The sequence below is a fragment of the Plectropomus leopardus genome, chromosome 15 (assembly GCF_026936395.1).
Source record: "Plectropomus leopardus strain MGB_pleo_1.0 chromosome 15, ASM2693639v1, whole genome shotgun sequence".
Classification (NCBI taxonomy): domain Eukaryota; kingdom Metazoa; phylum Chordata; class Actinopteri; order Perciformes; family Serranidae; genus Plectropomus; species Plectropomus leopardus.
Window position 1 is genome coordinate 8409087 of NC_142190.1, and position 20822 is coordinate 8429908.

General features: G+C 38.8%; 1 protein-coding gene across 1 annotated transcript in view; it reads right to left on the reverse strand.

Annotated features, from left to right (window-relative positions):
* Positions 1-20822, reverse strand: part of arhgef12b (Rho guanine nucleotide exchange factor 12b) — a 36949-nt gene that overhangs the window by 11213 nt on the left and 4914 nt on the right. The window contains exons 2-19 of the mRNA XM_088088255.1: positions 12357-12448; positions 9681-9779; positions 9385-9434; positions 8794-8851; positions 7231-7436; positions 6670-6747; positions 6285-6404; positions 4943-5068; positions 3595-3720; positions 3014-3112; positions 2660-2770; positions 1880-1978; positions 1744-1786; positions 1503-1608; positions 1190-1327; positions 991-1023; positions 462-576; positions 193-298 (exon numbers count right to left, since the gene is read on the reverse strand). Of these exons, the coding sequence (XP_087944381.1) occupies positions 193-298; positions 462-576; positions 991-1023; positions 1190-1327; positions 1503-1608; positions 1744-1786; positions 1880-1978; positions 2660-2770; positions 3014-3112; positions 3595-3720; positions 4943-5068; positions 6285-6404; positions 6670-6747; positions 7231-7436; positions 8794-8851; positions 9385-9434; positions 9681-9779; positions 12357-12448 (1805 nt within the window). The remainder of the gene's footprint in view (positions 1-192; positions 299-461; positions 577-990; positions 1024-1189; positions 1328-1502; positions 1609-1743; positions 1787-1879; positions 1979-2659; positions 2771-3013; positions 3113-3594; positions 3721-4942; positions 5069-6284; positions 6405-6669; positions 6748-7230; positions 7437-8793; positions 8852-9384; positions 9435-9680; positions 9780-12356; positions 12449-20822) is intronic.

A 20822-nucleotide genomic window follows, 5' to 3' on the forward strand; every position in this document is an offset into this window, starting at 1 on the left:
TGACGTGCAGCAAGGGGCCGTGGGTGGGAATCGCACCTGCGGCAGCTGTGGCAAGGACATAGCCTTTGCTCATGGGGCACCAGGTGAGCTACTGAGTCCCCCATAGAATTGTTTTTGTGTGCTTGTGTAATGGTTTTTATTGTTTTGGAATAAGGATCTGTAAATTTTCAGTTTCAATTATTTTCTCCTCACCTGATGTGGAGTCCACTCTGCTTAGACGCCGAGGCGGGCCGAGGATGCTGGGAAACCGAGGTTTTTTCACTTTCTCCTCTCCCTCCTTCTCAGGCTTGATACTCTTCTGTTTGTTTAAAATAACAAATATTTTTACCTTTTAACTATATATACTTGAAGGCAATTATTGTAAGACCATAAAAAGCATGTGTGATAATGCTTTAATGTGTATCTGTGGGCATGGAACCAACAAAGCATATCTCTGCATGTTTCTGAAAGATGGATCGCACCTTAATTTTGGGCAGGAAGTTGATGCGCGCTCGTTTATGTTCAAGGCCACGGGGCTCCTTCGCTTTCACTCCAAGGTGCTTCATATAGGTGAGGATTACATACTGCATTGTTTGGCTGCAAAAAGACAGGACACACAGTTAAGAAAAAAAGCAGATTGCTATTTACTGTATGGCAGTATGTCCCTATTATACAGTTACTAATAATCCTAATTCTTCAACTACAACTGGTAATAATAATAATAATGGAAGAATTTGGAATGATTACTATCCTCACTATCATTTAATATAACACACATAACATCCTGCATACATGAGACTCAAACTTTTGTCATACTGTCATTTTCTGAGGCATTCGCCTGCGATTTTTTGCAAATTAGAATAAAATCTAGGCACTGGAAGGACTGATTCATACAAAATTATTTATAGAATTAGCTCAAAAGTCAAATACTGGAACAGAAACTTCTTCAAAAATAAATGACATAGACTTTCTTGCTGCTGATTGATGATATAAAAAACTCCCTTCTCTTACCACTTCTCCTCCTCTGTGGGCTGTGACGTCAACCTACAGCAGACAATTTAGGGTTAGCACGCACACAAACACACACACACACACACACACACACACACACACACACACACACAAACACACACGATCATACAAGGAAAATATGAGTGGAATATACAGGAGCATGTGAATCTGTGTTTGTGTTTGTGTCCCAGAGACTCACAGGATATCCTCTATCTTGGAGAGGATGTGTTCAGCACAGGAGCATTCCTTCTCCAGGGCCTGTTGGTCTTTTCCCCCTTCTGAGTCCAGCTTGGACAATTCGTCTTCGGCCAGAGTCAGGCCCATGCTGCGCTTCTGTCTGCACATAAATTAGCATAAACACACAAATAACATCATTCATGGGGCCACCTTACAGAGATATTACCAGATTTCTGCAAAGGTATGCAAGGTCATTTGTACAGATTGCAATGTTGCGATTGCAACAATTAACGCACACCCAAACAATCCCCATGAATTCGGAGACTGACTTTTACCTAAAGTCCTCCAGGTTCTTGTGCAGGTCTGGTAGGAGTGTGTCCTGTAAGACCTGAGTGTACTGTTTGCAGAGCTCCTCTGGGATTAACTCCAGCCTCCGCTTCTCTGTGCAGAGACACACACACACCAAGAAATATTAACTTTTTAAGCATCATTAAAAATATAATATTTTCATGGCATTTTAAGTCAGTTTATTTAAAAAAAAAATCTGCACTACATTTTAGTCTTTCTATCCCTTACCCAATTCAGCTGCAACTGCCTCTGGCACTGGTACTTTAAGATTCTAGAAAAGACAATAACATATTTAATAAGTCAGAAATGTTGTCGAAAGAAAAAAGAAATTGACTGAAGAAGAAAAAACAAGAGAACAACTTACTGCTGCTCGATCCATAAAGAGAGAGTGGAATTCCATGAAGAAGCGTCTGCTTTCTTTGGAGCTGGTTTGCTTGTGCATGTCAGCGTAGAGATAACAGAGCTAACAGAGGGAAGAAGACAGAGCTCTATAATACTGTCAATGTTCCTCATCTCATATAGGTCCGTGTATCATCTTAGCATTCAATTATTCCATTTAATCTGGTAGACAAAAAAAAAAACAGTCATAATTCTGTTCTTTTCAGGTTTTGTGGGTTTTTCTGTTTAACCGTTATTTTTGTACAGTTTCTTTGCTGTGTGCATGTGAAGTCTGATCTGCAGCCTGCTCTTACCTCGTGGGAGCATGCAGATTCAAAGAAAAAGTTTGTAAAACATATTTTATTTTTTTCATTTTAAATAACTGAAAAAAAATGCTGGAAAAGTAAATCAGAGATGATAAGCAGCTCAACAGTGATACCATGCATGTAATTCACTAAAATATGCTGGCCTATTACATCATAGCCTTTAAGGCTTTAGGACACTGACATTATGATAGGTTTAATAAATCATATCTATAGTAAATATAAGTGTCTCTTATGTGAGATTAAAAACCATGCCTTCCCAGGACTGTCGTCGCTGACTCCTGTCTCACCTCTCTACCTAACTGACTCGACACCGACTGTATCTATAGAAGTATGTGATATTTGTGTTTTCCATATTAGTAAAAACCCACAGGATGCTGTCAGATAAATAGCGTGGGTGTTATCATATCTCAGCCTGAATGTGTGTGTGTTTGCTTGTATACCAAAGGAGCAGGGTCAAACTGTGAGACAACATGATGGAGGAAGACTGCGAGGTGAGCTGGCCGAGATTTCAGCGAGTCTATACTCTGGAAACAGCTACACAGTCCATTAATCTGACAGAGAGAGAGAGAGAGAGAAAGAGAGAGAAAGATCAATATGACAAACTGCTCCTGAAACTCCATAGTCTGAATTTAATGAAACATGGAGCCCTCGGACGCCTGAGGTGATTACATCATTCATTCAGGGGAACATGATGTTTCCTGATTTTCACATTAAAATGTTAATATGCATGAAGATAGGAATCAACTTCTTTTCCAGCTAGTCTGTTAGTTTCTTGGAAACATTTCTGTAGTTACCTGCTCTTGCTGAGAATCAAAGTAGTCATCTTCTGCTCCAATGATCTGAGGGTTGAGGAGGTAGGGAGGTCCACCCACAATGCACTGAGCACTGGAGTCCTGTGTGATATGTTGAATATAATATTATAGTATGTATATAGTAGTGTAAGTATGAATTTGCCTTTCCATTTGCCAAACACATCGGTTAGTCCTCTTCCTCAAAGCTCTTGAAATCTTTCAAAAAAAACAGTAAAAACATGAATCTAGCCTCTGTGCTGCTTGTCCAAGTATATGTTTCTATATAAGTTATGTCAGAATGAAATAAGTCTGGTCTTAGAATAGTTCTTATCATACCGAAATGTCGTATTAACAATGACTGACTAGCTCTTTCCTGCAAAACATGAAAGATGTTGCCTTTTTGTTTCCACGTCTTTTACATGGCTCATTAACTGCTGAGGTCTTTTTACTGAGACATGCAGCTCTTTTAGTACTAGGGTGCATATTTATGAAATCTTTTACATTGATTCTACAGAAAGCATTAATTAGCTCATTAATGATCAGTTGATACCACATCTCTGTGAATGTGTGTGTGTGTGTATTACTGTGTCAGGGGTGTCCTCAGCGTCAGGCGATGGGCAGAAGTTGAGGCCGTCTCGCTGGCTGATGTCCGGGCTCTGACAGGGTGTCTCTCTTTTGCCAGGACCATCTGTGAGGGGGCTGCTGTGCACCTAAGACACACAGACAGAAACACACACATTAATACACACTCAGAACAACACAACACTTAAGCCAAATTGATTGTTTAGTCTGGTGCTGAATACTGGGAAATCCCCAGAGATTGAAAAGTAGGATCATTTCATCCCTATTTATAGAAGCTGTGATAAAAAAGAAGGGGAAGTTATTACAAAGGAGTCTGTTTAAGCAGTATTTTCAGAGAGGCTTCCTGTTGTAACATTAGATCGTGGGTACTTTTACTGTATATTATTATTGAAAACATTCCTCTGTTAACAGCAGCACCTGATCCATGGTAAGTCTTAAAAACTCCATCAAACACAAACCAAGTACAGTATCAAAAGTTTAAACTGTCACTAACATCAAACTGACATTACATGGGCAGATTATGAGACAATCGGCCCCTTGGCACAGAAAAGCCAGGGGCCCAACCACCACTCCTCGACAGAAGCAAGACACACAGACTTTGTGGTGGTTTTTCATCTCCTTTTAGTCATCATCTTTTTATGGTTTTGTAGTTATTTTTTTCTCTGGTTGTTTTCTGTCTTACTGTAGGTGTTATGAAATGTTAATGTCTCTTTGAGGTACTTTTGTGTCTCTTTAAGGTAACTTTTATTTTGTTCTTTTGGGTCTTATTGTAGTCGTCTTTTGTGCCATTGTAGTCATTTTGTGTCTCATTCTAGTTATTTTGTGTCTCACTGCAGTCTTTTTGTTTATCTTTGTGGTTATTTTACCAGTTTTCATAATAATTTTGTGTCTCTTTGCAGTTCCTTTGCATCTCTTTTTTGGTCATTTGTTTCTAATTGTACCTAAAGCTTCTACCTTTGAATTTCAGACTATTATCTTTATTATTTTAATGAATAATGGATTTTAAACTGCCAGATAATAGTTCCCAAAGACAAAATTTTAAACTGCTTTCAGTCAAAAACCCAAAGATGTTACGTTTACAGTGATGTAAAACAAGAGAAAATAAGATGTAACCAGTGAATGTTTGACATTTGTGCTCAATAAATGAAATGAACAAATTAATTATCAAATCTGCTGTCATTTAAGTTTTTGTTTTATTAACTAACAAATGACTTGACAAATCATTTAACCATCTGCCGAGACAGCACTTGAGCAGCTGGCACCAAAATCAGACTTGACAAAGTAAGTACAGCATGCTTCTGGGTAATGTGGTTTACCACACTCACTGCTGTGATCTGTCATTATACCCACAGAGTTATTGTTGGTCGAAGGCCCGTCGTTAACGCTGTCACCACGTGTGGACGAGGTCTGTTCCTTCAGAGGAGGCCTGCCGTCCCCCTCCTCGGCCTCACCATTCCTGGACCCTGTGGCTCCGTCCTAAAACACACATAACAATTACTTCACCCTCTTATCAGTTACCGTTAACAAAAGAGCCGGCAGTGACTCGTGTTAATGTGAAGTGAAGGGGCGTGACAGAGGAGTCAAGGACTAATTTGTACTCCTGAGAAAAAAAATGTCGTACAAATTGTTCCAAAGACAAGAGTTTTGACATATATTGGGTGGTGGTGATGTGTGTTGGTGAACAGATGAATGAGCTTTAGCAGAATTATATACCTAAATTTCTTTAATGTGCCTGACAAGAAATGCATCTCCTTTAAAAGGAAAATTCTGCAGTGTTGAATGCGGATCACGTTAATTTTGCACTCCTCACGTCAGTTGTAGAGATTCCGAAAATACAACTTTTGCAAATATATCATGGCAAGCAGTGAAAGGGACTTCAAACTTTCCAAATAATGTCCCATTTTTAAAGAATTTATTTTTAAACAAGCTGCAGGGGTTTCATTGTATACTAAACCACAATTCTGATCCTCTGCTGTTTTCTAATCACACAGACAGCTAACCTTGTGTCTCTGCCTATCTGTCTGCTTGTTTATTTGAATATGTCTTTATGTGTGCATACAGTCGTGTACGTCTGCTCGTCTAGCAGTGATACAAGGCTGTTACAAAAAAAACATAGAAAAGAAAACACACCACACACTGAAATTATTGCAGCAGATCAGTACTGCAGCAATAGTTTTGGCTAGCTGAGACGCTGACGACTTGTGTTAGTCACTGGAGTCTAAAATCCAAATCTGAGATAAACATGCCTCCAGACATACAACTATTTGATACTTAGCTATCAAGATCTGCATTTCTTTTGGAAAAAAAATATTGGTATTTAATTTCCAGTTGGTTGTTTTCCAGTACACTTTAGTGCACAGCTTCCATGTCTTGGCTTGGTCTTATAAGACATATAATTCATTACAGAGCTCTGTTGCCAGCATTGGAGCTCCATTGGCTGGCTTCCAGGCTTCAGGGCGCTTCACAGCACTTGCACCTCTTGTCTTAACCTAGCATTTTCATCCAGATGCGCACTCAGGTACCAACATTTGGTATCAACCAATTTAACATGAATCCCAACCAACTGAACACAAATCGATACTCAACAACACAGACATAATTCAGTCGGTACCCTTTAAGTAGGGTCCAAAGTAAATGGACAAACAAGGTTTCAAGGATTTATGTAAAATTTCAGTTTAGGTGTAGTTTGTACCTGTGCTGTTGCTTTTGCTTTGCTGAGCTGCTCCTGCAGCAGTGAAATGTGCTTCTTGGCCTCTTGGACCTCCTTCAGTAGTTTAGGCCGAGGGCTTCTGCTGTACTCCTCCTCCTTTGCCTTCAAAAAAATCAATCCCAAAGTGTAGTAGACAAAAACCACACATGTAAAAAAAGATGTTTAAAGATATTTGATGATCTCTTGACTTCTGGGGGTCAGATGTGTAACTGATGAAAACAAGGTGGACAAACCACACTGTATATTTCCTTCATGATCAGTGTGTCAAAGGAAAAACACAGAATCTTACTGCATTACACACACAAACACACACACACACACACACACACACACACACACACACACACACACACACACACACACACACCTGTAGGTCCTGTTGCTCCTTGATTAGCATCTTTTGCAGGACGTCAGCCTTCTGGCTGTTTATGGTTTTGTTCTCATCCTAAAAGAGGAAATAAAGAAGAAACACTGAACTTAAATAGCCAAAAATACTCTTAAAAACACATCATTCAGTGTAATTGAATGGAGCTGTAGAAAAAAAGCAGGAACAAGAGAATGTTAGACTGAAAGTGAAAAAGAAAAAGGGGACCTGGACATATGATTGACTTGGCCATTTAAGACAATGTCTGTCATTTATTACATTCTGTATGTTTTCAAATTCAAGTATTAGAACTGAACAAAAAAAAGTAGATAACTATAACAAGGGACAATATTTAGGGTTATTTAGGGTTTTATGAAACTGAGATCTCGAGTTTGACATGTTCCGTGTTACAAAGAAACTTTACATTAGGTATAATCACTAAAATCTTGAGGTTTTGTGTTTATCTGCATGTTGTCCTGATCTATTAGATCTATGAGGAAATGTTTTGTCTCCATCTTTTGTTGGAGAAATAAAGCTCTGTTGGTTTCCTTTCTTCTTTCTTACCCTATCAGGCATGGAGGAGGTGCTGTGCTCCTGCAGGCTGCATTGCTCCCCACTTTGCAGTGCAGGTGAGTGAGGCGCTGAGAGAGAGGAGGGTGGGCTGACCTCTGCCCCTTCCTCCTTGTTTTCCTCCTCGTCATCCTCCTCCAGGGGGATGTGAGGGAGCCCTGGAGGCCTCCCCAGCACCGTCAGGGCTACATAGGAACCCGCTGCCAGAGAGGAGTCATGGGAAAGGAATGAAGGGAGGGTGAAAAGAAATAAAAATGCTGATATGTCTATAAAAAGCATCTGAGCCACCATGAAGATCTGATCAGTAAAACCATCTGAGAGAAAGAAAAACATCTGACCACACGAAAGGAATAAAAATAATGCTTATATATTTGGTCGGGAATTATATGTCTTGTCCAAGCCAGCTGTGCACACATGTGAATGGAAAATCCCCCACCTAGAAATCAAATGCCAATATTTATTTTCCACAAGAAATAGGGATGTGGACCGGGGCTGAATAAGGTACTTTTTGACTGAACGGGATCTGGAATATTTAGCTTAGAGAGTGATCCGTCCTTTGTTTTTGGTCAGCTGTCACACAGGTGTTTGATTTATATGCACAGCAACACTGAGCACACCCTTTGTCACCTCTCCTCTACTCAGCTGTCTGTTTCTCCCCTCTGTTGAGCTCCGTGTGTGTGTAAGAGCAGTGTCTATGCCCCGCAAACCACAAAACACCGCACACCATAAACAAAAACGCAGAATTAGACTGTAAATTTACATTATTAACCACGGTTATGAGCACTTGTTACATTTCAGCTCCGTGTGAGAGTCTCACATTTAGCCTTTAATTACAGCGCGCAATGTTTCTCCACCCTGCTTGGAGGAGAGACAGGCAGGTGCAGAGTTTTCTACGTCACTCACCACTTGCCAAGTATGCAACAAAAAACCAACACGGCTTATGTAATAATTAAGCATAATACACCCACAAGATGTGAGGACATTGAAAATGAACACTCAAGGGAACACAGTTCATTCAGGTAACACTCGAGAATAGTCCTACTCTCTTAAAGGGACAGACACTCCCCACAATAGGCCAAAAAGATTAAAGGGAGGGTTTTTCATTTTCTACTTTATTTTTCTTGAAATAAACAAATAATAAAAATAGGCTAATGTATTGCAAAGCTAGTCCTTTATTCATATTGTCAAGCCTAGTCTAAACATATGATTGATTTTAATAACTTTAAAGAAGCCTACTTAAAGTGAGCGCTGTGCAGCTGTATTAGCTAGGAAAACAGAAGTATTGGGTAAGGACTCCGTGTCAGCAGATACTCAATATGAAATGACTCAGATCGTAATCAGGGGCAAAAAACATGATCGGGACATCCCTAAAAAGACTGCTGCACGCAATTCCACTCCACAGACATACCACACTGTTTTGCTCAATGTGCTTTGTGAAGCCTGTCTTGAAGCAGCCATGCATGTAGCAAAGCATCTGGTGTGATCGGGGCTTTAATGTGCCATTAAAATCACATATTATGGTGCAAACTGAAGATGTAATTAGAAGTGCATACTTACATTTTATCAGCTTTACAACCTCTATGTGGTTAGAATGTGTGACTAAGGTCCCATTAACCTGCCGGAAACAGAAAGAAAAGAAAAGAGAAGTTTTAAACAGTGGACTATGGCATATCACTAAAGACAAGTGTGGTGATATTGTTAATTTTTAAGTTTCTCAATAAATTCTGACTACCCTATTACCATATTTTTAAAAATGGTTCTAAAGAAAAATAATTTTTCATTTTTAATTAAACATAATTTACCACTCCTTTTTCGCTACTTCACTGACAACATGATGTCAGAATTATAAAGATTTCTTTATATGGTAATCTGCTCCAGGCACACTTCCTCTGTTGTTTACATAACATAGCTTACATTGCTACATGTAACTACATGCTAACATCAGGAACACATAAAATCTCACATTCTAGCTGGAGCATGTCCAGTTGTGTTTTATTCATTTATTGCAGTTAGCAAATCAAAGTAAAAAGTTGTCACTTCCTGTGAGTACTTCAAAAAATAAACTAATTTAATGTGAAGGCAGGGCTAGGCCTTTACTTTGAAGCCACAAGTGTTGAGAATGCCAGGTTGGAGTAAGAGGAGTTTCACCTTAATGATCCTGTCTCCTGTCTGAACACCAGCTCGCATTGCAGCTCCATCTATGATAACAAAAGACAGAACAGAGTCAGAGATGTTGCCTCTACAGGTGAGCTATGGTCATGTGTTTGTGTTACAACATTTCCACATTGTGAGGGCAATTTGGGGTTATTTAAAGGGTTGCTTGAAAGTTAAGAACTAATTTTAAGGTTCAGGCAACGTTTGGGTTAGGGTTAGTGCTAGAGCATGCATTATGTCAAAGAGGGTCCTTAAAAGCATAGAAAGACAGAAAGACATGTGAGCCTCACCTTCTTTCACCAGCTGCACAAACACAGGGTTGTCTCCACTTACGGTCAGCCCAAAGCCATTTTCATCCCTCTGGATTATTACACACCGCTGGACAAGACCTGTCATTTGCACACATGCACATGCGTGCACACACACACACACACACACACACACAGACGAACACACACACACACACACACACACACACACACACACACACACACACACACACACACACACACACACACACCCCTTTATATCACGTATTACCATGGTGTAGTAAAATAAGATACATTTTATTTTGAATGTGACAAAGATGATCCAACATCATCGTATGACGTCTTATGGTCTGATGTAATCTTCAGTTTGTGGGAAAAAATCTGCACACAGGAAGTGACAAATCAAGAGACTGATTCAGAGAAAGGTTTTTAAATAGAAATCTGCTCTCTTTCCAACAAAAACTTGACTCACCAGCAAGATGAGATCTTTTCACTCTCTTGTGTCCTTGATATATTTTGTATAGTATTAAAATAGTATACTTTATTAAATAAGCCCCTTTTGTAAGTTTTAGTATAGGATTTAGTTACATTTAAAAATGCCATAAAAAATCTGGAGAAAATATATTAAAGTGATGTAAACAACACAAATTACAATAAAATGGTGTTTTAACACTGTGGTCTCTTATCTTCTCAGCTGTCCACTGAGCACTGGCCCTCACTAATCCTTCAGAGGCAGCTAAAGTAATGTTACATCATTTGTAACTAAACATGCAACCAATGGCAACAAAAGAAACTGCGTAATAACAGTTGAATATTTTAAAAGTAACGGATTGCCTATTTGAAAGTGTTGTAGCTGCCATAAGTGGCAGTTATACTTTAAATTTTATTATTAATATTTGTGTTGGATTAAGTAATGCCTTGTGTGTCTTTTGTTGATTAACGTTAATATAGTTTAAGATTAATTTTAAAAAATATATGTCTCTGGAAGGACCTGTGTGCTGGAATACCAGAACTGATAAATGCCAGTAAATTCCATTGTTATGAATTTTCTGAGACTTTTAGTATTGATCCCTTATCTTGTGATTTTGTGTGTGTTTTTAGTTCTCGTGGTGTGATTTACAACATGCGTGACTGCATGTTTGTGTAATAAAAGCCCATAAAACAAGAGAAATGCTTTGTGTCCATTGATGAACTGGAGGAGAGCAGCTACAAGTGTCCTGGCCATGACATAAGCAGCAACATAAGTTACAGACAGACAACAAAAAACAAAAAATACAAAATCAAAATATGCAATTTCAACAAAAGCAATATAAAACGCAAAAAGAACACAAAAAGACATTGCTAAAAGGAAGGACAGAAAAATACGTTGATATAATTCTCAGTAAACCATAAAAACAAGAAACATTAAAGACCAACTAAGGTACACACTGACATTGGCATATAGATTATGACATGCAAAAGTCCTGCAACCGTGCTTGAAAACAGCCTCGAGAAACCAATGAACGCAACTTTAAATCCTTCTCCAGAAGATTCTACATATATGGGGATGCAAACATAAAGGCTCTTCTGCCAAACTCAAAAGGAACAAGTTCTATGAACTTAGAGCATAGCCATTTTCTTCTTTTTTTTCTTAATATACACACATAAATATGCCAGAGGTAGGCCAAGAACAGCTTTGTAGGTAAGAGAATGCCAATGACAAAGTCAGCCACCCTACGCGAGCATACAGGATTCAGAGATGAATAAAGGGCTTGCAATTGGTAATAAATCTTAATGCACCGTGATAAAGAGCATGCAAACACTGGGAGGGTGCATTCATATACAATAAATCCCCATAATCAGATCCGCTACAACGGTTGCAATGGCAACAGTACACACAAAAATGGCAGCTGCTCTGACCATCCTTCTACACTGATTTGAATGGAAATGTCTGTTCTACTATCATAACCTATTTATATCTATTAACGCAGCCTTTGTTCTGTTCTGTTGACAGTTAGGGAAGTCCCATGACCACATGCATAGCTAATAGTATCCATTGAATCTGCCAAGTCCTTGTGACCCAGTGAAACCAAATCAGTGTCTTCATTTGTAAATGTATTCATATTCCTACATGCTAACCGCACCAACACCCTTAAATCTGTAAAGAGCATCAGCAGGATCAGGAAAGCTCCATCAGCAATCTTCTTCCTGTAGCCACGGACTCACAATCTGCCTTAGCTTGCTTTTCCTTTCCTTCTCCCACTTCAAAGAATTATCTGAGAGAGCTGAGTGGATAATTGGTTGTCTTCTGGCCTCCATGAAGGAGCCTCCAGGGTGAGGAAAAGGGCAGGAAGGATTAATGTCAACCCTGAAACCCAGGCAACCACCTTGACAACTTGTTTCTGCCTACATCCACACCACCTCTGTTCACTCCTTCACCCGCCGCAGTGGTGAATCAAATCTAATCAAATTTAATCTTAATATTAAGTAAATGTACAGTTTCTGATTGTTAAATCTATACAGTCTCTTTTGCTTATTTGTTTACTTCCTTAGATTTAGGTAACAAATGAACATGGTTAGGTCTGGAAAAAACCATCATGGTTTGACTTAAATAAGTAGTTAATTTTGTTACTAACGTCAAGATGGGAGCAAGACTGGGTCGGTACATAAAAACTCAGACAACAGAAATACATCTGTTTGTGTGTAAGTGTGTCTTACCTGTAGGGTCAAACTCATGTTTGAGGGAGACAGAGGATTTCTCATTCTTGGGTTTCTTGTCTGTGGGGTCTTTGTTGAGAATGCTTGGGGTCCTAGAGACATAAGACAAAGACACACATAATGTAAAAAATGTTGTTTGTTTCATTAATACAAAAATTGAGGTGTAAAATCACCAATTTGCAGAGCCATTTCTTGGGCGAACACATGGACTTCCTTAGAACTCTGATGGTTGCCTAGCAACATCTCAGCGACAATAAGGGCTGTCCACACGTAGAACAATAACTTCACATCAAAACTATAACTTTGACATTGGTGAAGAATACCGCTGGGATCACTTTCAATTTGATGAACAATACACAGCCCATTAAAAACCATCCAAATTTACAGGCCGTCACTTTTAACGTGGCAGATAATACTGCTGAGTCATTATTGAGATTTAAAAAGGAAAAAAATGCACCCATTTGGAAAAACAAACCAACAGACTTTATAAAGACACTATCAAGAAGTAGGACATCTAGGACCACTTGAATCAGCACTAAGTGTTCTGTTATTACTGTTAATGGGGATGAGGAGATAAATATAAATAGCTACAGGTCATCAATATCCATTTTCCTAAGCTGCCATCACAGCTGGAATGCACAGTGCGTGCTTGGCCTCACTGTTTAAAGAACGTTATCATTTATCACATCGCTATCGTAATAGCTATCCTTCTTGGTGTGGACAAGCACCTTTACACTTCTATTTGTGCACAGACTTGACTAAAGAAAAACAACATAAAATACTGAATTAAATGATAAAGAATGTCAGAAATAATTCAACAACATTATGGCATATCACTATGGATGTCCTGATCAAGTTTTTTTTCCCCCGATCAAAGTCATCTGATATCGAGTGTCTGCCGACACCGAGTCCCGATCCAATAATCAATTATTTTTATTTATTGCAGTAGCAGCATTACAATACATCCAGAATATCTGCCGCAAATCGGGCTCTCCATTTGAAACACCTGTGTGACAGCGGATGTAGACAAAGATCGAGCAGGGCGCACGCTCAAAACAACCGCTCCCGATCAATTAAAAAATGAGTTGATCGGTACCGATATCCGATCCGATCGAGACATTTCTCAATATCACACACTTTAATCGTAATGTGAAGTACTATACAGAACCAGTTAAGGATTCTCCAATCACGTCCGTGCTATCAAAGAGGAGAGATAAAGTGTGTTGAGGCTTAACATCTATCTAAAGAACAGGCTCCATGTACTCTCTTGGTATTTGTTTAATATGTATATCCCTCCTGGGACCATTATATATATTAATAGCAATGGTTCCCCTGTTCTCGTCCCCCCTACAGCTCCTCCTACTCGTTCCGCAAGAGGGGGTTTTGTTTGTGCTGCTGTTCCTCCCTCGGACAATGGGGGCCCTGGGCTTTTAACAATGGCTCCCACGTCAGAGCCAACCTACTATACTGTGGCTTTGTGGGACAGATTCCCGGAAACGGAGACTAGGGTCCTTGGCTCAGGTCCAGTTTCCTGAATGTGGGAGAAGGCTGGGAAAGAAAAAGAGGAGGGAGACGGGAAGGAGGAGGCGCACAAGTGTCTTTGAGGGAAGACAGGGGGGCTGAGGAAAACTTCAAGTTAGCTCCCAGAGTGTGTGAACAATCCTGTCTGAACTAACTTCGTGGCGCAGATGACATAAATGAAATCCTGGGATTTCAGTTTGACACAAAAAGAAGACAGAAAATCAAGAAAATGAACTTAATGGAACTAATTCCACTTTCTGAGACACAACAAAACTGTCACAATTACTGACTTAAAAGGGTGAAATTATGTTGAATAGAGGAGTATTAGAGGGGTAACCTTGTCTTTATCTCTGAGGTTGGAAGGCCCATTTAGGGAGCCTCGTTGCTGTGGTTGGAGGAGATTAGCGGTTGATAAGACATGGCGAGACAAGGACAGATTGCATCCTGCTCAGTGGGTGGCAGATAAGTACATACTGGTGGAGAAGAGGGAGGAATTCAGCTTCCAGCTACAGATATTTAAAGCCACGTTCAAGAAGCGCTTTATCCAAACTTTAGAGGTTTTACTTCTTCGATGTGGGTCTGGTCATAACTTTGAACTACTGTACCAAGACACCTGAAAGCAAAGATAAAGGTTTAAGATGGAGATGTTCATAATTAACCCCTCCCCTGCACCAACAGTCAAATCTGTCTTATCAGCCATAAATTGCAGGCACAGCAGGCCTGCTAGGCTCTGGATTTCTTCACATGTTGGGCTGCAGTTTTAACCTGACAAAGTCTTTTAGTGGCTTTCATTAGCCACTCAAACCACAGGAAAAAATTCAAGGAATAGATTAGGCCCTAAATACCTGAGAAAATAGGCTTGATTTCTTTCTAAAACAGGAAGAGGGCTAACAAGAAATGGCCCAAAAAATAGCAAAAAAATATTTTAAAAATTCCCAGACAATTACCTGAAAATAAGCACACAAAAAAGAAAAGTAAAAAAAAACCAGAACATTGGCTTAACAAAGTTTTTGTTTTTTCTGTAATTTAAATTTAAATTTATAATCAAGAGAATTATACACATAGTTTTCTGGACATTTTTCAGTGTTTTGATAATATCTAATTATCCCCCCTCAAACTAATTTTCAGATCATTTCAGTTTCATCTTTTTTTAAAAAATAATTTTTCATAGTATTGCCAAGTGTCTCATGTTTTTTCCTTGTTCTTGAATGAAATTACACCAATTTTGCCAGGGTTCAGTGGTTGAAATGGTGGTGAAAGGCTTCATGCAGCACAAGAAAACTAATGCTGATCGTGGTGTTAAAGGGTTTAATAAAGTGTTGATAAGCTGCGATTATTAGCATGCCCAGCTAACTAGCTTACTACCTAAAGTAGTGGGACATTTTGTAGTTGAAAAATAAACTTGTAAGTGCAGTTTGTAACAATGTTTCTTAAATTACCTAAAACATGTTTTGGGCACTTCTGTGTTTAAACTTCTTTTTGCCTATCATTTGACATATACACCAACACCAATAGGTGTAATAAGCTAATTTTGTCCCATAATATTTGATAAATCTTTAAGCTAAGAAGTCGCTAAATGTCATCTTGCCCATTTACCAACAGTGTAGCGATATGTCCTGCCTCTGTAGGTCATTAAAATCGAATATTTTTTTCTGTTTGAAGCAACAAAGGTTTATAAGTTCACCAATCTACAACTAAAAAAGGAAAAGTGTGCACGTCCATGTGAAAAGTTTACTGGCACCACAATAAAAGGGAATCATTCACTTACTTATTGCATGAACGTCACCAGGCTGGAAAACATGTCTGCTCACTAATTTGTTCAGACTGTCTTAACTTTCTTTCTGCACAGTTACCAAAAACACGCAGCAATCTTCTTGTGCCTCAAATGCCAAAAATACCAGACAATTCCTCCGGGATGATAACAGCAAAGGACCCAGCTCCAGAGGGCTGGAGACAAAAGCCTGCAGAGGAGAAGCTAAAACTCCACATACACAGCAGATTTCAATGTTTATCATGAAGACATGGAAGATATAATGATATAAAACATGATTTATACCTACATAATAATGAATTGGCTCAAACAGAAATAGAAAGTGCATTTGTTGGGGACCGTTTTCAGCTGTTGATTAATACACTCTTGGTGCTCTAGAGAGAATTTCTGTATGTGTATGTGGGATTTAGTCAAAATAAACTCCAGTGTGCTCATGATTATGAAGGAATAATGTCAGTCAGTGCAACAGTGTGGCTCATTGATATGTTTTAATGGGATACTTTGACAATTTCCAACCAGCGTTGTATCAAACAAAGAGGCTAGTGAACTGTGGTAAACTTTTCTCCATCTAACCAGCGCTCAGATCTCTCTGCTCATTTTCCAAATCTTTGCTGGATCCAAGACTGTTACTCTCACTACTACAGATTAGACTTGCTCTTTTTGAATGACCACCGCCACAACAGACACAAAGAATATGAAGTTGATCAAGAGACAGCCCTGCTCCTCACTCAAAACATGTTTTCAGATATATATTTTAGTGCGCTGTTAGCTGTAATATTAGAACTTCTGAACAAGTGGGTGCCTTATTGTTTCTTATATAGTAAAAGCGACCAGGAACACTGCCAAGCTTTAAGGGCTTCGCCAATTTTACATAGTGGACAAACAAGGAAATATAATATTTTAATATATATTTTATTTTGAGCCTCACAGCCAACACAAAATGACAATGAGGATTTCACCCATTTGGTCTGACCACATTTCTGAAGCACAGAAGGGCCGCACAGTTAAGTCATTTTATTTCCAATCAAAGTTCATGGAGCACTAAACTATAAGTATCCGGCTCGACCACTGTAAATGGAAAAAAGTACTTCCTTTTTCTCACTTAAATGTTTTCAGAAACATATTTTCAGTTACTGTTTAACTGTACAACAAGCTTGTTTGTTATCTGCTGGCCGTCATGTTGTTTTTTGGATAAGTAACTCCCATTACAGGAGCATTTATTGGTGCGATGGGGTGCTGTGCGTTCTGGTAGTTGTAGGTTTTCTACCTCTTGAGCAAAAGTGAAATCCACAGCCCTTTTTTCTGAGTGGTTTATCGTAGGCAACTGGACTTGCTAGAGTTTCTTGAAGGCTTTTCACCTAACATCCAAGAGACTTCTTCAGGTCTTTTTCTTCAAGACATGAAACATCTTAGCACTTAGTATTACTATGACCTGAATGATAGAGTTAAAGGCCTGTGAATCGTTAGGATTCTCAGTTTTCTCTGGTCATATAGCGCCAATTTGCATCTTTCTACCTTATAGACCGCCAAATTTTATACAAGAGACCATATTTCCAGCTGTGAAATACTTTTTTAATAATTCTGGACAACAAGACGTCTATGGCTTTGGCTACTTGTTAGTTGGATCAAATCTGCAGACGTATACTTTAAGTAAACAATAACCTCATTGGTTAAGCTTTTCAGAGTGAATATTCTCATGTCTTTTCCATTAATGAGTCATTGTGCATTTGCATCTGACATCACTCAGTCCCCACCGCTGCATCACCGCAAACATCCAAATTTAATATGAGCCTGTGAACTCCCAGCAATGATCTCATCAAGTAGCTTAATAACGCTGCATGTAAAACATACAAAGACTGTTTGTACAATATACAGTCCAAGTATGAAAACTTTGATCTTTACACAGGCTGATTGATAAGGATCACCGGCACACAGAACAGTTTGTAACAAATAAAGCTTTAATTTCAAATATTTTCCCAGGCCGAATGATGTGTTGATAAGCTCCTCAGGCTCATAAATCATGATTATTTTGTTAACTCGACAACATATAGTTTAAATCTCGAAGGCTATATCCCACCGGCAAACCATTTTTTTGTGTGGCCAGAACAGTCAAATGTAAATTATCCAGCATTGCGCACTCTGAAAGCATTAAAACAAAACCTCTCAGACACAGTTTGACGTCTCAAACATTCATCAGTAAATAACTGGAATGATTACAAACATATGTTCTTTGACCTGTTGGATCTTTGGTCATCTGTCATCATAAAGCTTTGTTAGTCTTTGGTGATAAATACACAAAAGTCTGAATCAATCTAAAAAAATTAATTAAAAAAAAACAAAGCAGAAATAAAGGATGCCAAGTGAGTATACTAACATCGATAACATTATTTTATATAAAAGAGCTGCCAAATTGACATCATAAATGCATAAGCATGGGCAACGGTCAATGTTTGTTCAATGATAAGAAACTTTTTATTAATTTAGGTATTGAATATCAGTTTTGAATTGTAATTCCTGCTAATTTTGAGGATTTTCTAACCAAGTTGCTGGTGCACTCTTCATTATTTTGTTTATAAATCACACAGTGAGGCCGACAACTTGGTAATTTAACCCGTGTGTGGGATCAGTGCTGCGTATCATGTGATACCCAAAGCCCAGGAGGTATCAGGACTTAAAAAGTAAGATTGGTACATCATTATTAACCCAAATAATTTATCTGAAAGCGGGAAATTAGCATGTTTATATCATTTTTGGATGCCTAAACAATGAAGTCATTTTCATCTCTTCTTAAACCACATTTAAGAAGAATGACAATAAATCTACCTTGTACCTTACTGAGCTGCACTGACAATCATAATCCATTGTTTTGAATTATAAGACTGTTTACTTTCCTACATGACTTTAATGGGAATGTTCTTACTGTTTTTATGAGGGCGCACTTTTACTGTGTTTAGTTTGGGTGGCAATAAAGAGGCAATATACTTGGTAAACAAAGTATTCCTACAGTAATTCTTGAAAGTAAACTTAGAGGCTGTGAGTGTTATACAGTACTGTATGTGCAGTAGCATGACAGTGGGCTCTGTGTGGTTGGTAGTGGCAGTGTCAGTCAGAAAGGCCCAGTGGTCTGGTGGGCCTGACAGACATTGTTTTACAGTGATGTCACCACTTCCCGTCAGAGCCGAGGGTAGGGTGGAGAGGGTGGAGAGGAGGGAAGGTGGGAGGTCGGCGGGCGGGAAAACACACAGATCAGCAAAACTGTGACAAAGAGCAAAAGAGCTGGTACACGGCGTGCTGGCATAAAGCTCGATCATACACCCTCTATCTAAGCATCGCCCATAGACTTGGCTGAACTCTGTGTCATAATGTCAAAACAAACAAATAAACTAATGAGTCAATGAATGAGGACAGTGGAAACTCAACCCAACAAGGGAAGGAAGAACAGTCATTATTTGCATTACCAAATACTTTTAACATGTTTAACTCTAAAGGGTCCCTCAAACTAATCATGTATGTGTCATCTGACCACGTCGACAGGACAAAGTGTTCATACCTGTTCTGAATAGATGCACTCAGAAAGCTTCCTCCTGGCTGCACTTTCTCCCTGATTTCTTTACAAGAACTCTGTAGGCCAAATTTACATGTATTTGCATGTGTTGAGCTCCTGATTTACTACGACAGCAGCTCATTACACAGTCAGCTCCTGGACTTGACCTAGACACACACATTCAGCAAGGCAAGGAGAGGCCAGCAAGCAGTGGAATTTGTCTGAGGTCACCGGGTGCTTGTTTCACTAAATGTGCAACATGAGAAAAAATTCTCTTGCATCCACTTTGTCATGCTTCACTTAACAGTCCCTCCAGGATTTCGCAGCCACTTTTTGTAATTATTGTTATTTATGCAGCCCACGTGTCTGATTTCTAAAAAAAATTGCAATGTGTGTTGCAATAAATTAAAGCTTTTTTTTGCAATGGAATTTCAAGAGCAAGTAGAAAATTGCAAAAACGGTTGTGTGGGTTTTTATTTTGTGTAATTACTAAAAAATCTAAGGCGAGTCGTCCCAGTTCTTCTTCTCGCTCTTGCAATAGATCTGAATGCAACAGCCTCTATCATGTTCATTTGTCTTATCTGTTGGGAATGCATTTTAGCCATTCTGCAAGTGTGTAATGTGATAGAAGTGTCTATGTTCCATGACATCTTTACACAAGGTGCAAAACAGTTTACCGCCCCTTTCATGCAGAACATCAGGGTATTGCTTTGCAGTCATTTTTGTTGGTAAATGTGAGACGTTTGTGTTGTACATGTCTGCATCTTCCCAACCAGAAACAAGGAAGTGAGTTTGGTGACTCATGAGAAACTGCAATGATTGCTGAAATATTAAATCACAGTTTACTGATTATACTGTATAATCAATAAACTACGATACTGAGCAAGAGCCGTTAATGGCACAGGTGAAATATGCAGAAAGTGTCAGTGATGGACAAAATTGCAAGGCTGTGCAAAATTCACAAGGATTGTTTTAATTTGTTAACAGTTGCAGTTGCGACATCGCATCATCCTGGAGGGGCTGACTAATCAAACAATGTCTCACTTTTAACACTTGCAAGAGTGCTGTAAAACTTCCCAAATGATCTTCAATTTGCAACTGACAATCATATATTAAACAGGTTGATGCCGCAATTTACTCTCACTGTAAATATTACTCATAAAAGTAGTTTTATAATCTTTATGCCTGAATATTAATGCAGTGGCAGTAGGATACATTACACACATTGATGGGAAATAAAGACTATAACAGATGTATTCATTAAAAATCCTTACATAAGTCTGTATCTGATTCATTGTACCTGTGGCTCCTTCCCATCTGCTGCTTTCATAACAGAGAATTTTCATGCAAAACTGACTAACAAAGCACATGACCATTGTAAATCCAGTGGTATAGAAAAGTAGAAAAAAGTTTTGAGACCATGAATCGTACAAACAGAGACAACGGTGCACATTTTTGGAAGTGAGATGGAAGAAGTTGTGTGAAGCTGAATGGAAAGAAGAGCTTAAAAGAGAAGTTGAAATCTAGTCTTCTTACGTACCTGCACATAACTAACCAATCGCTGTGTAGACACTGCATGGTTGCCCTGTTGTCTTTTTTGAAAGGTACAAAAATGCGTCTATAAACTATG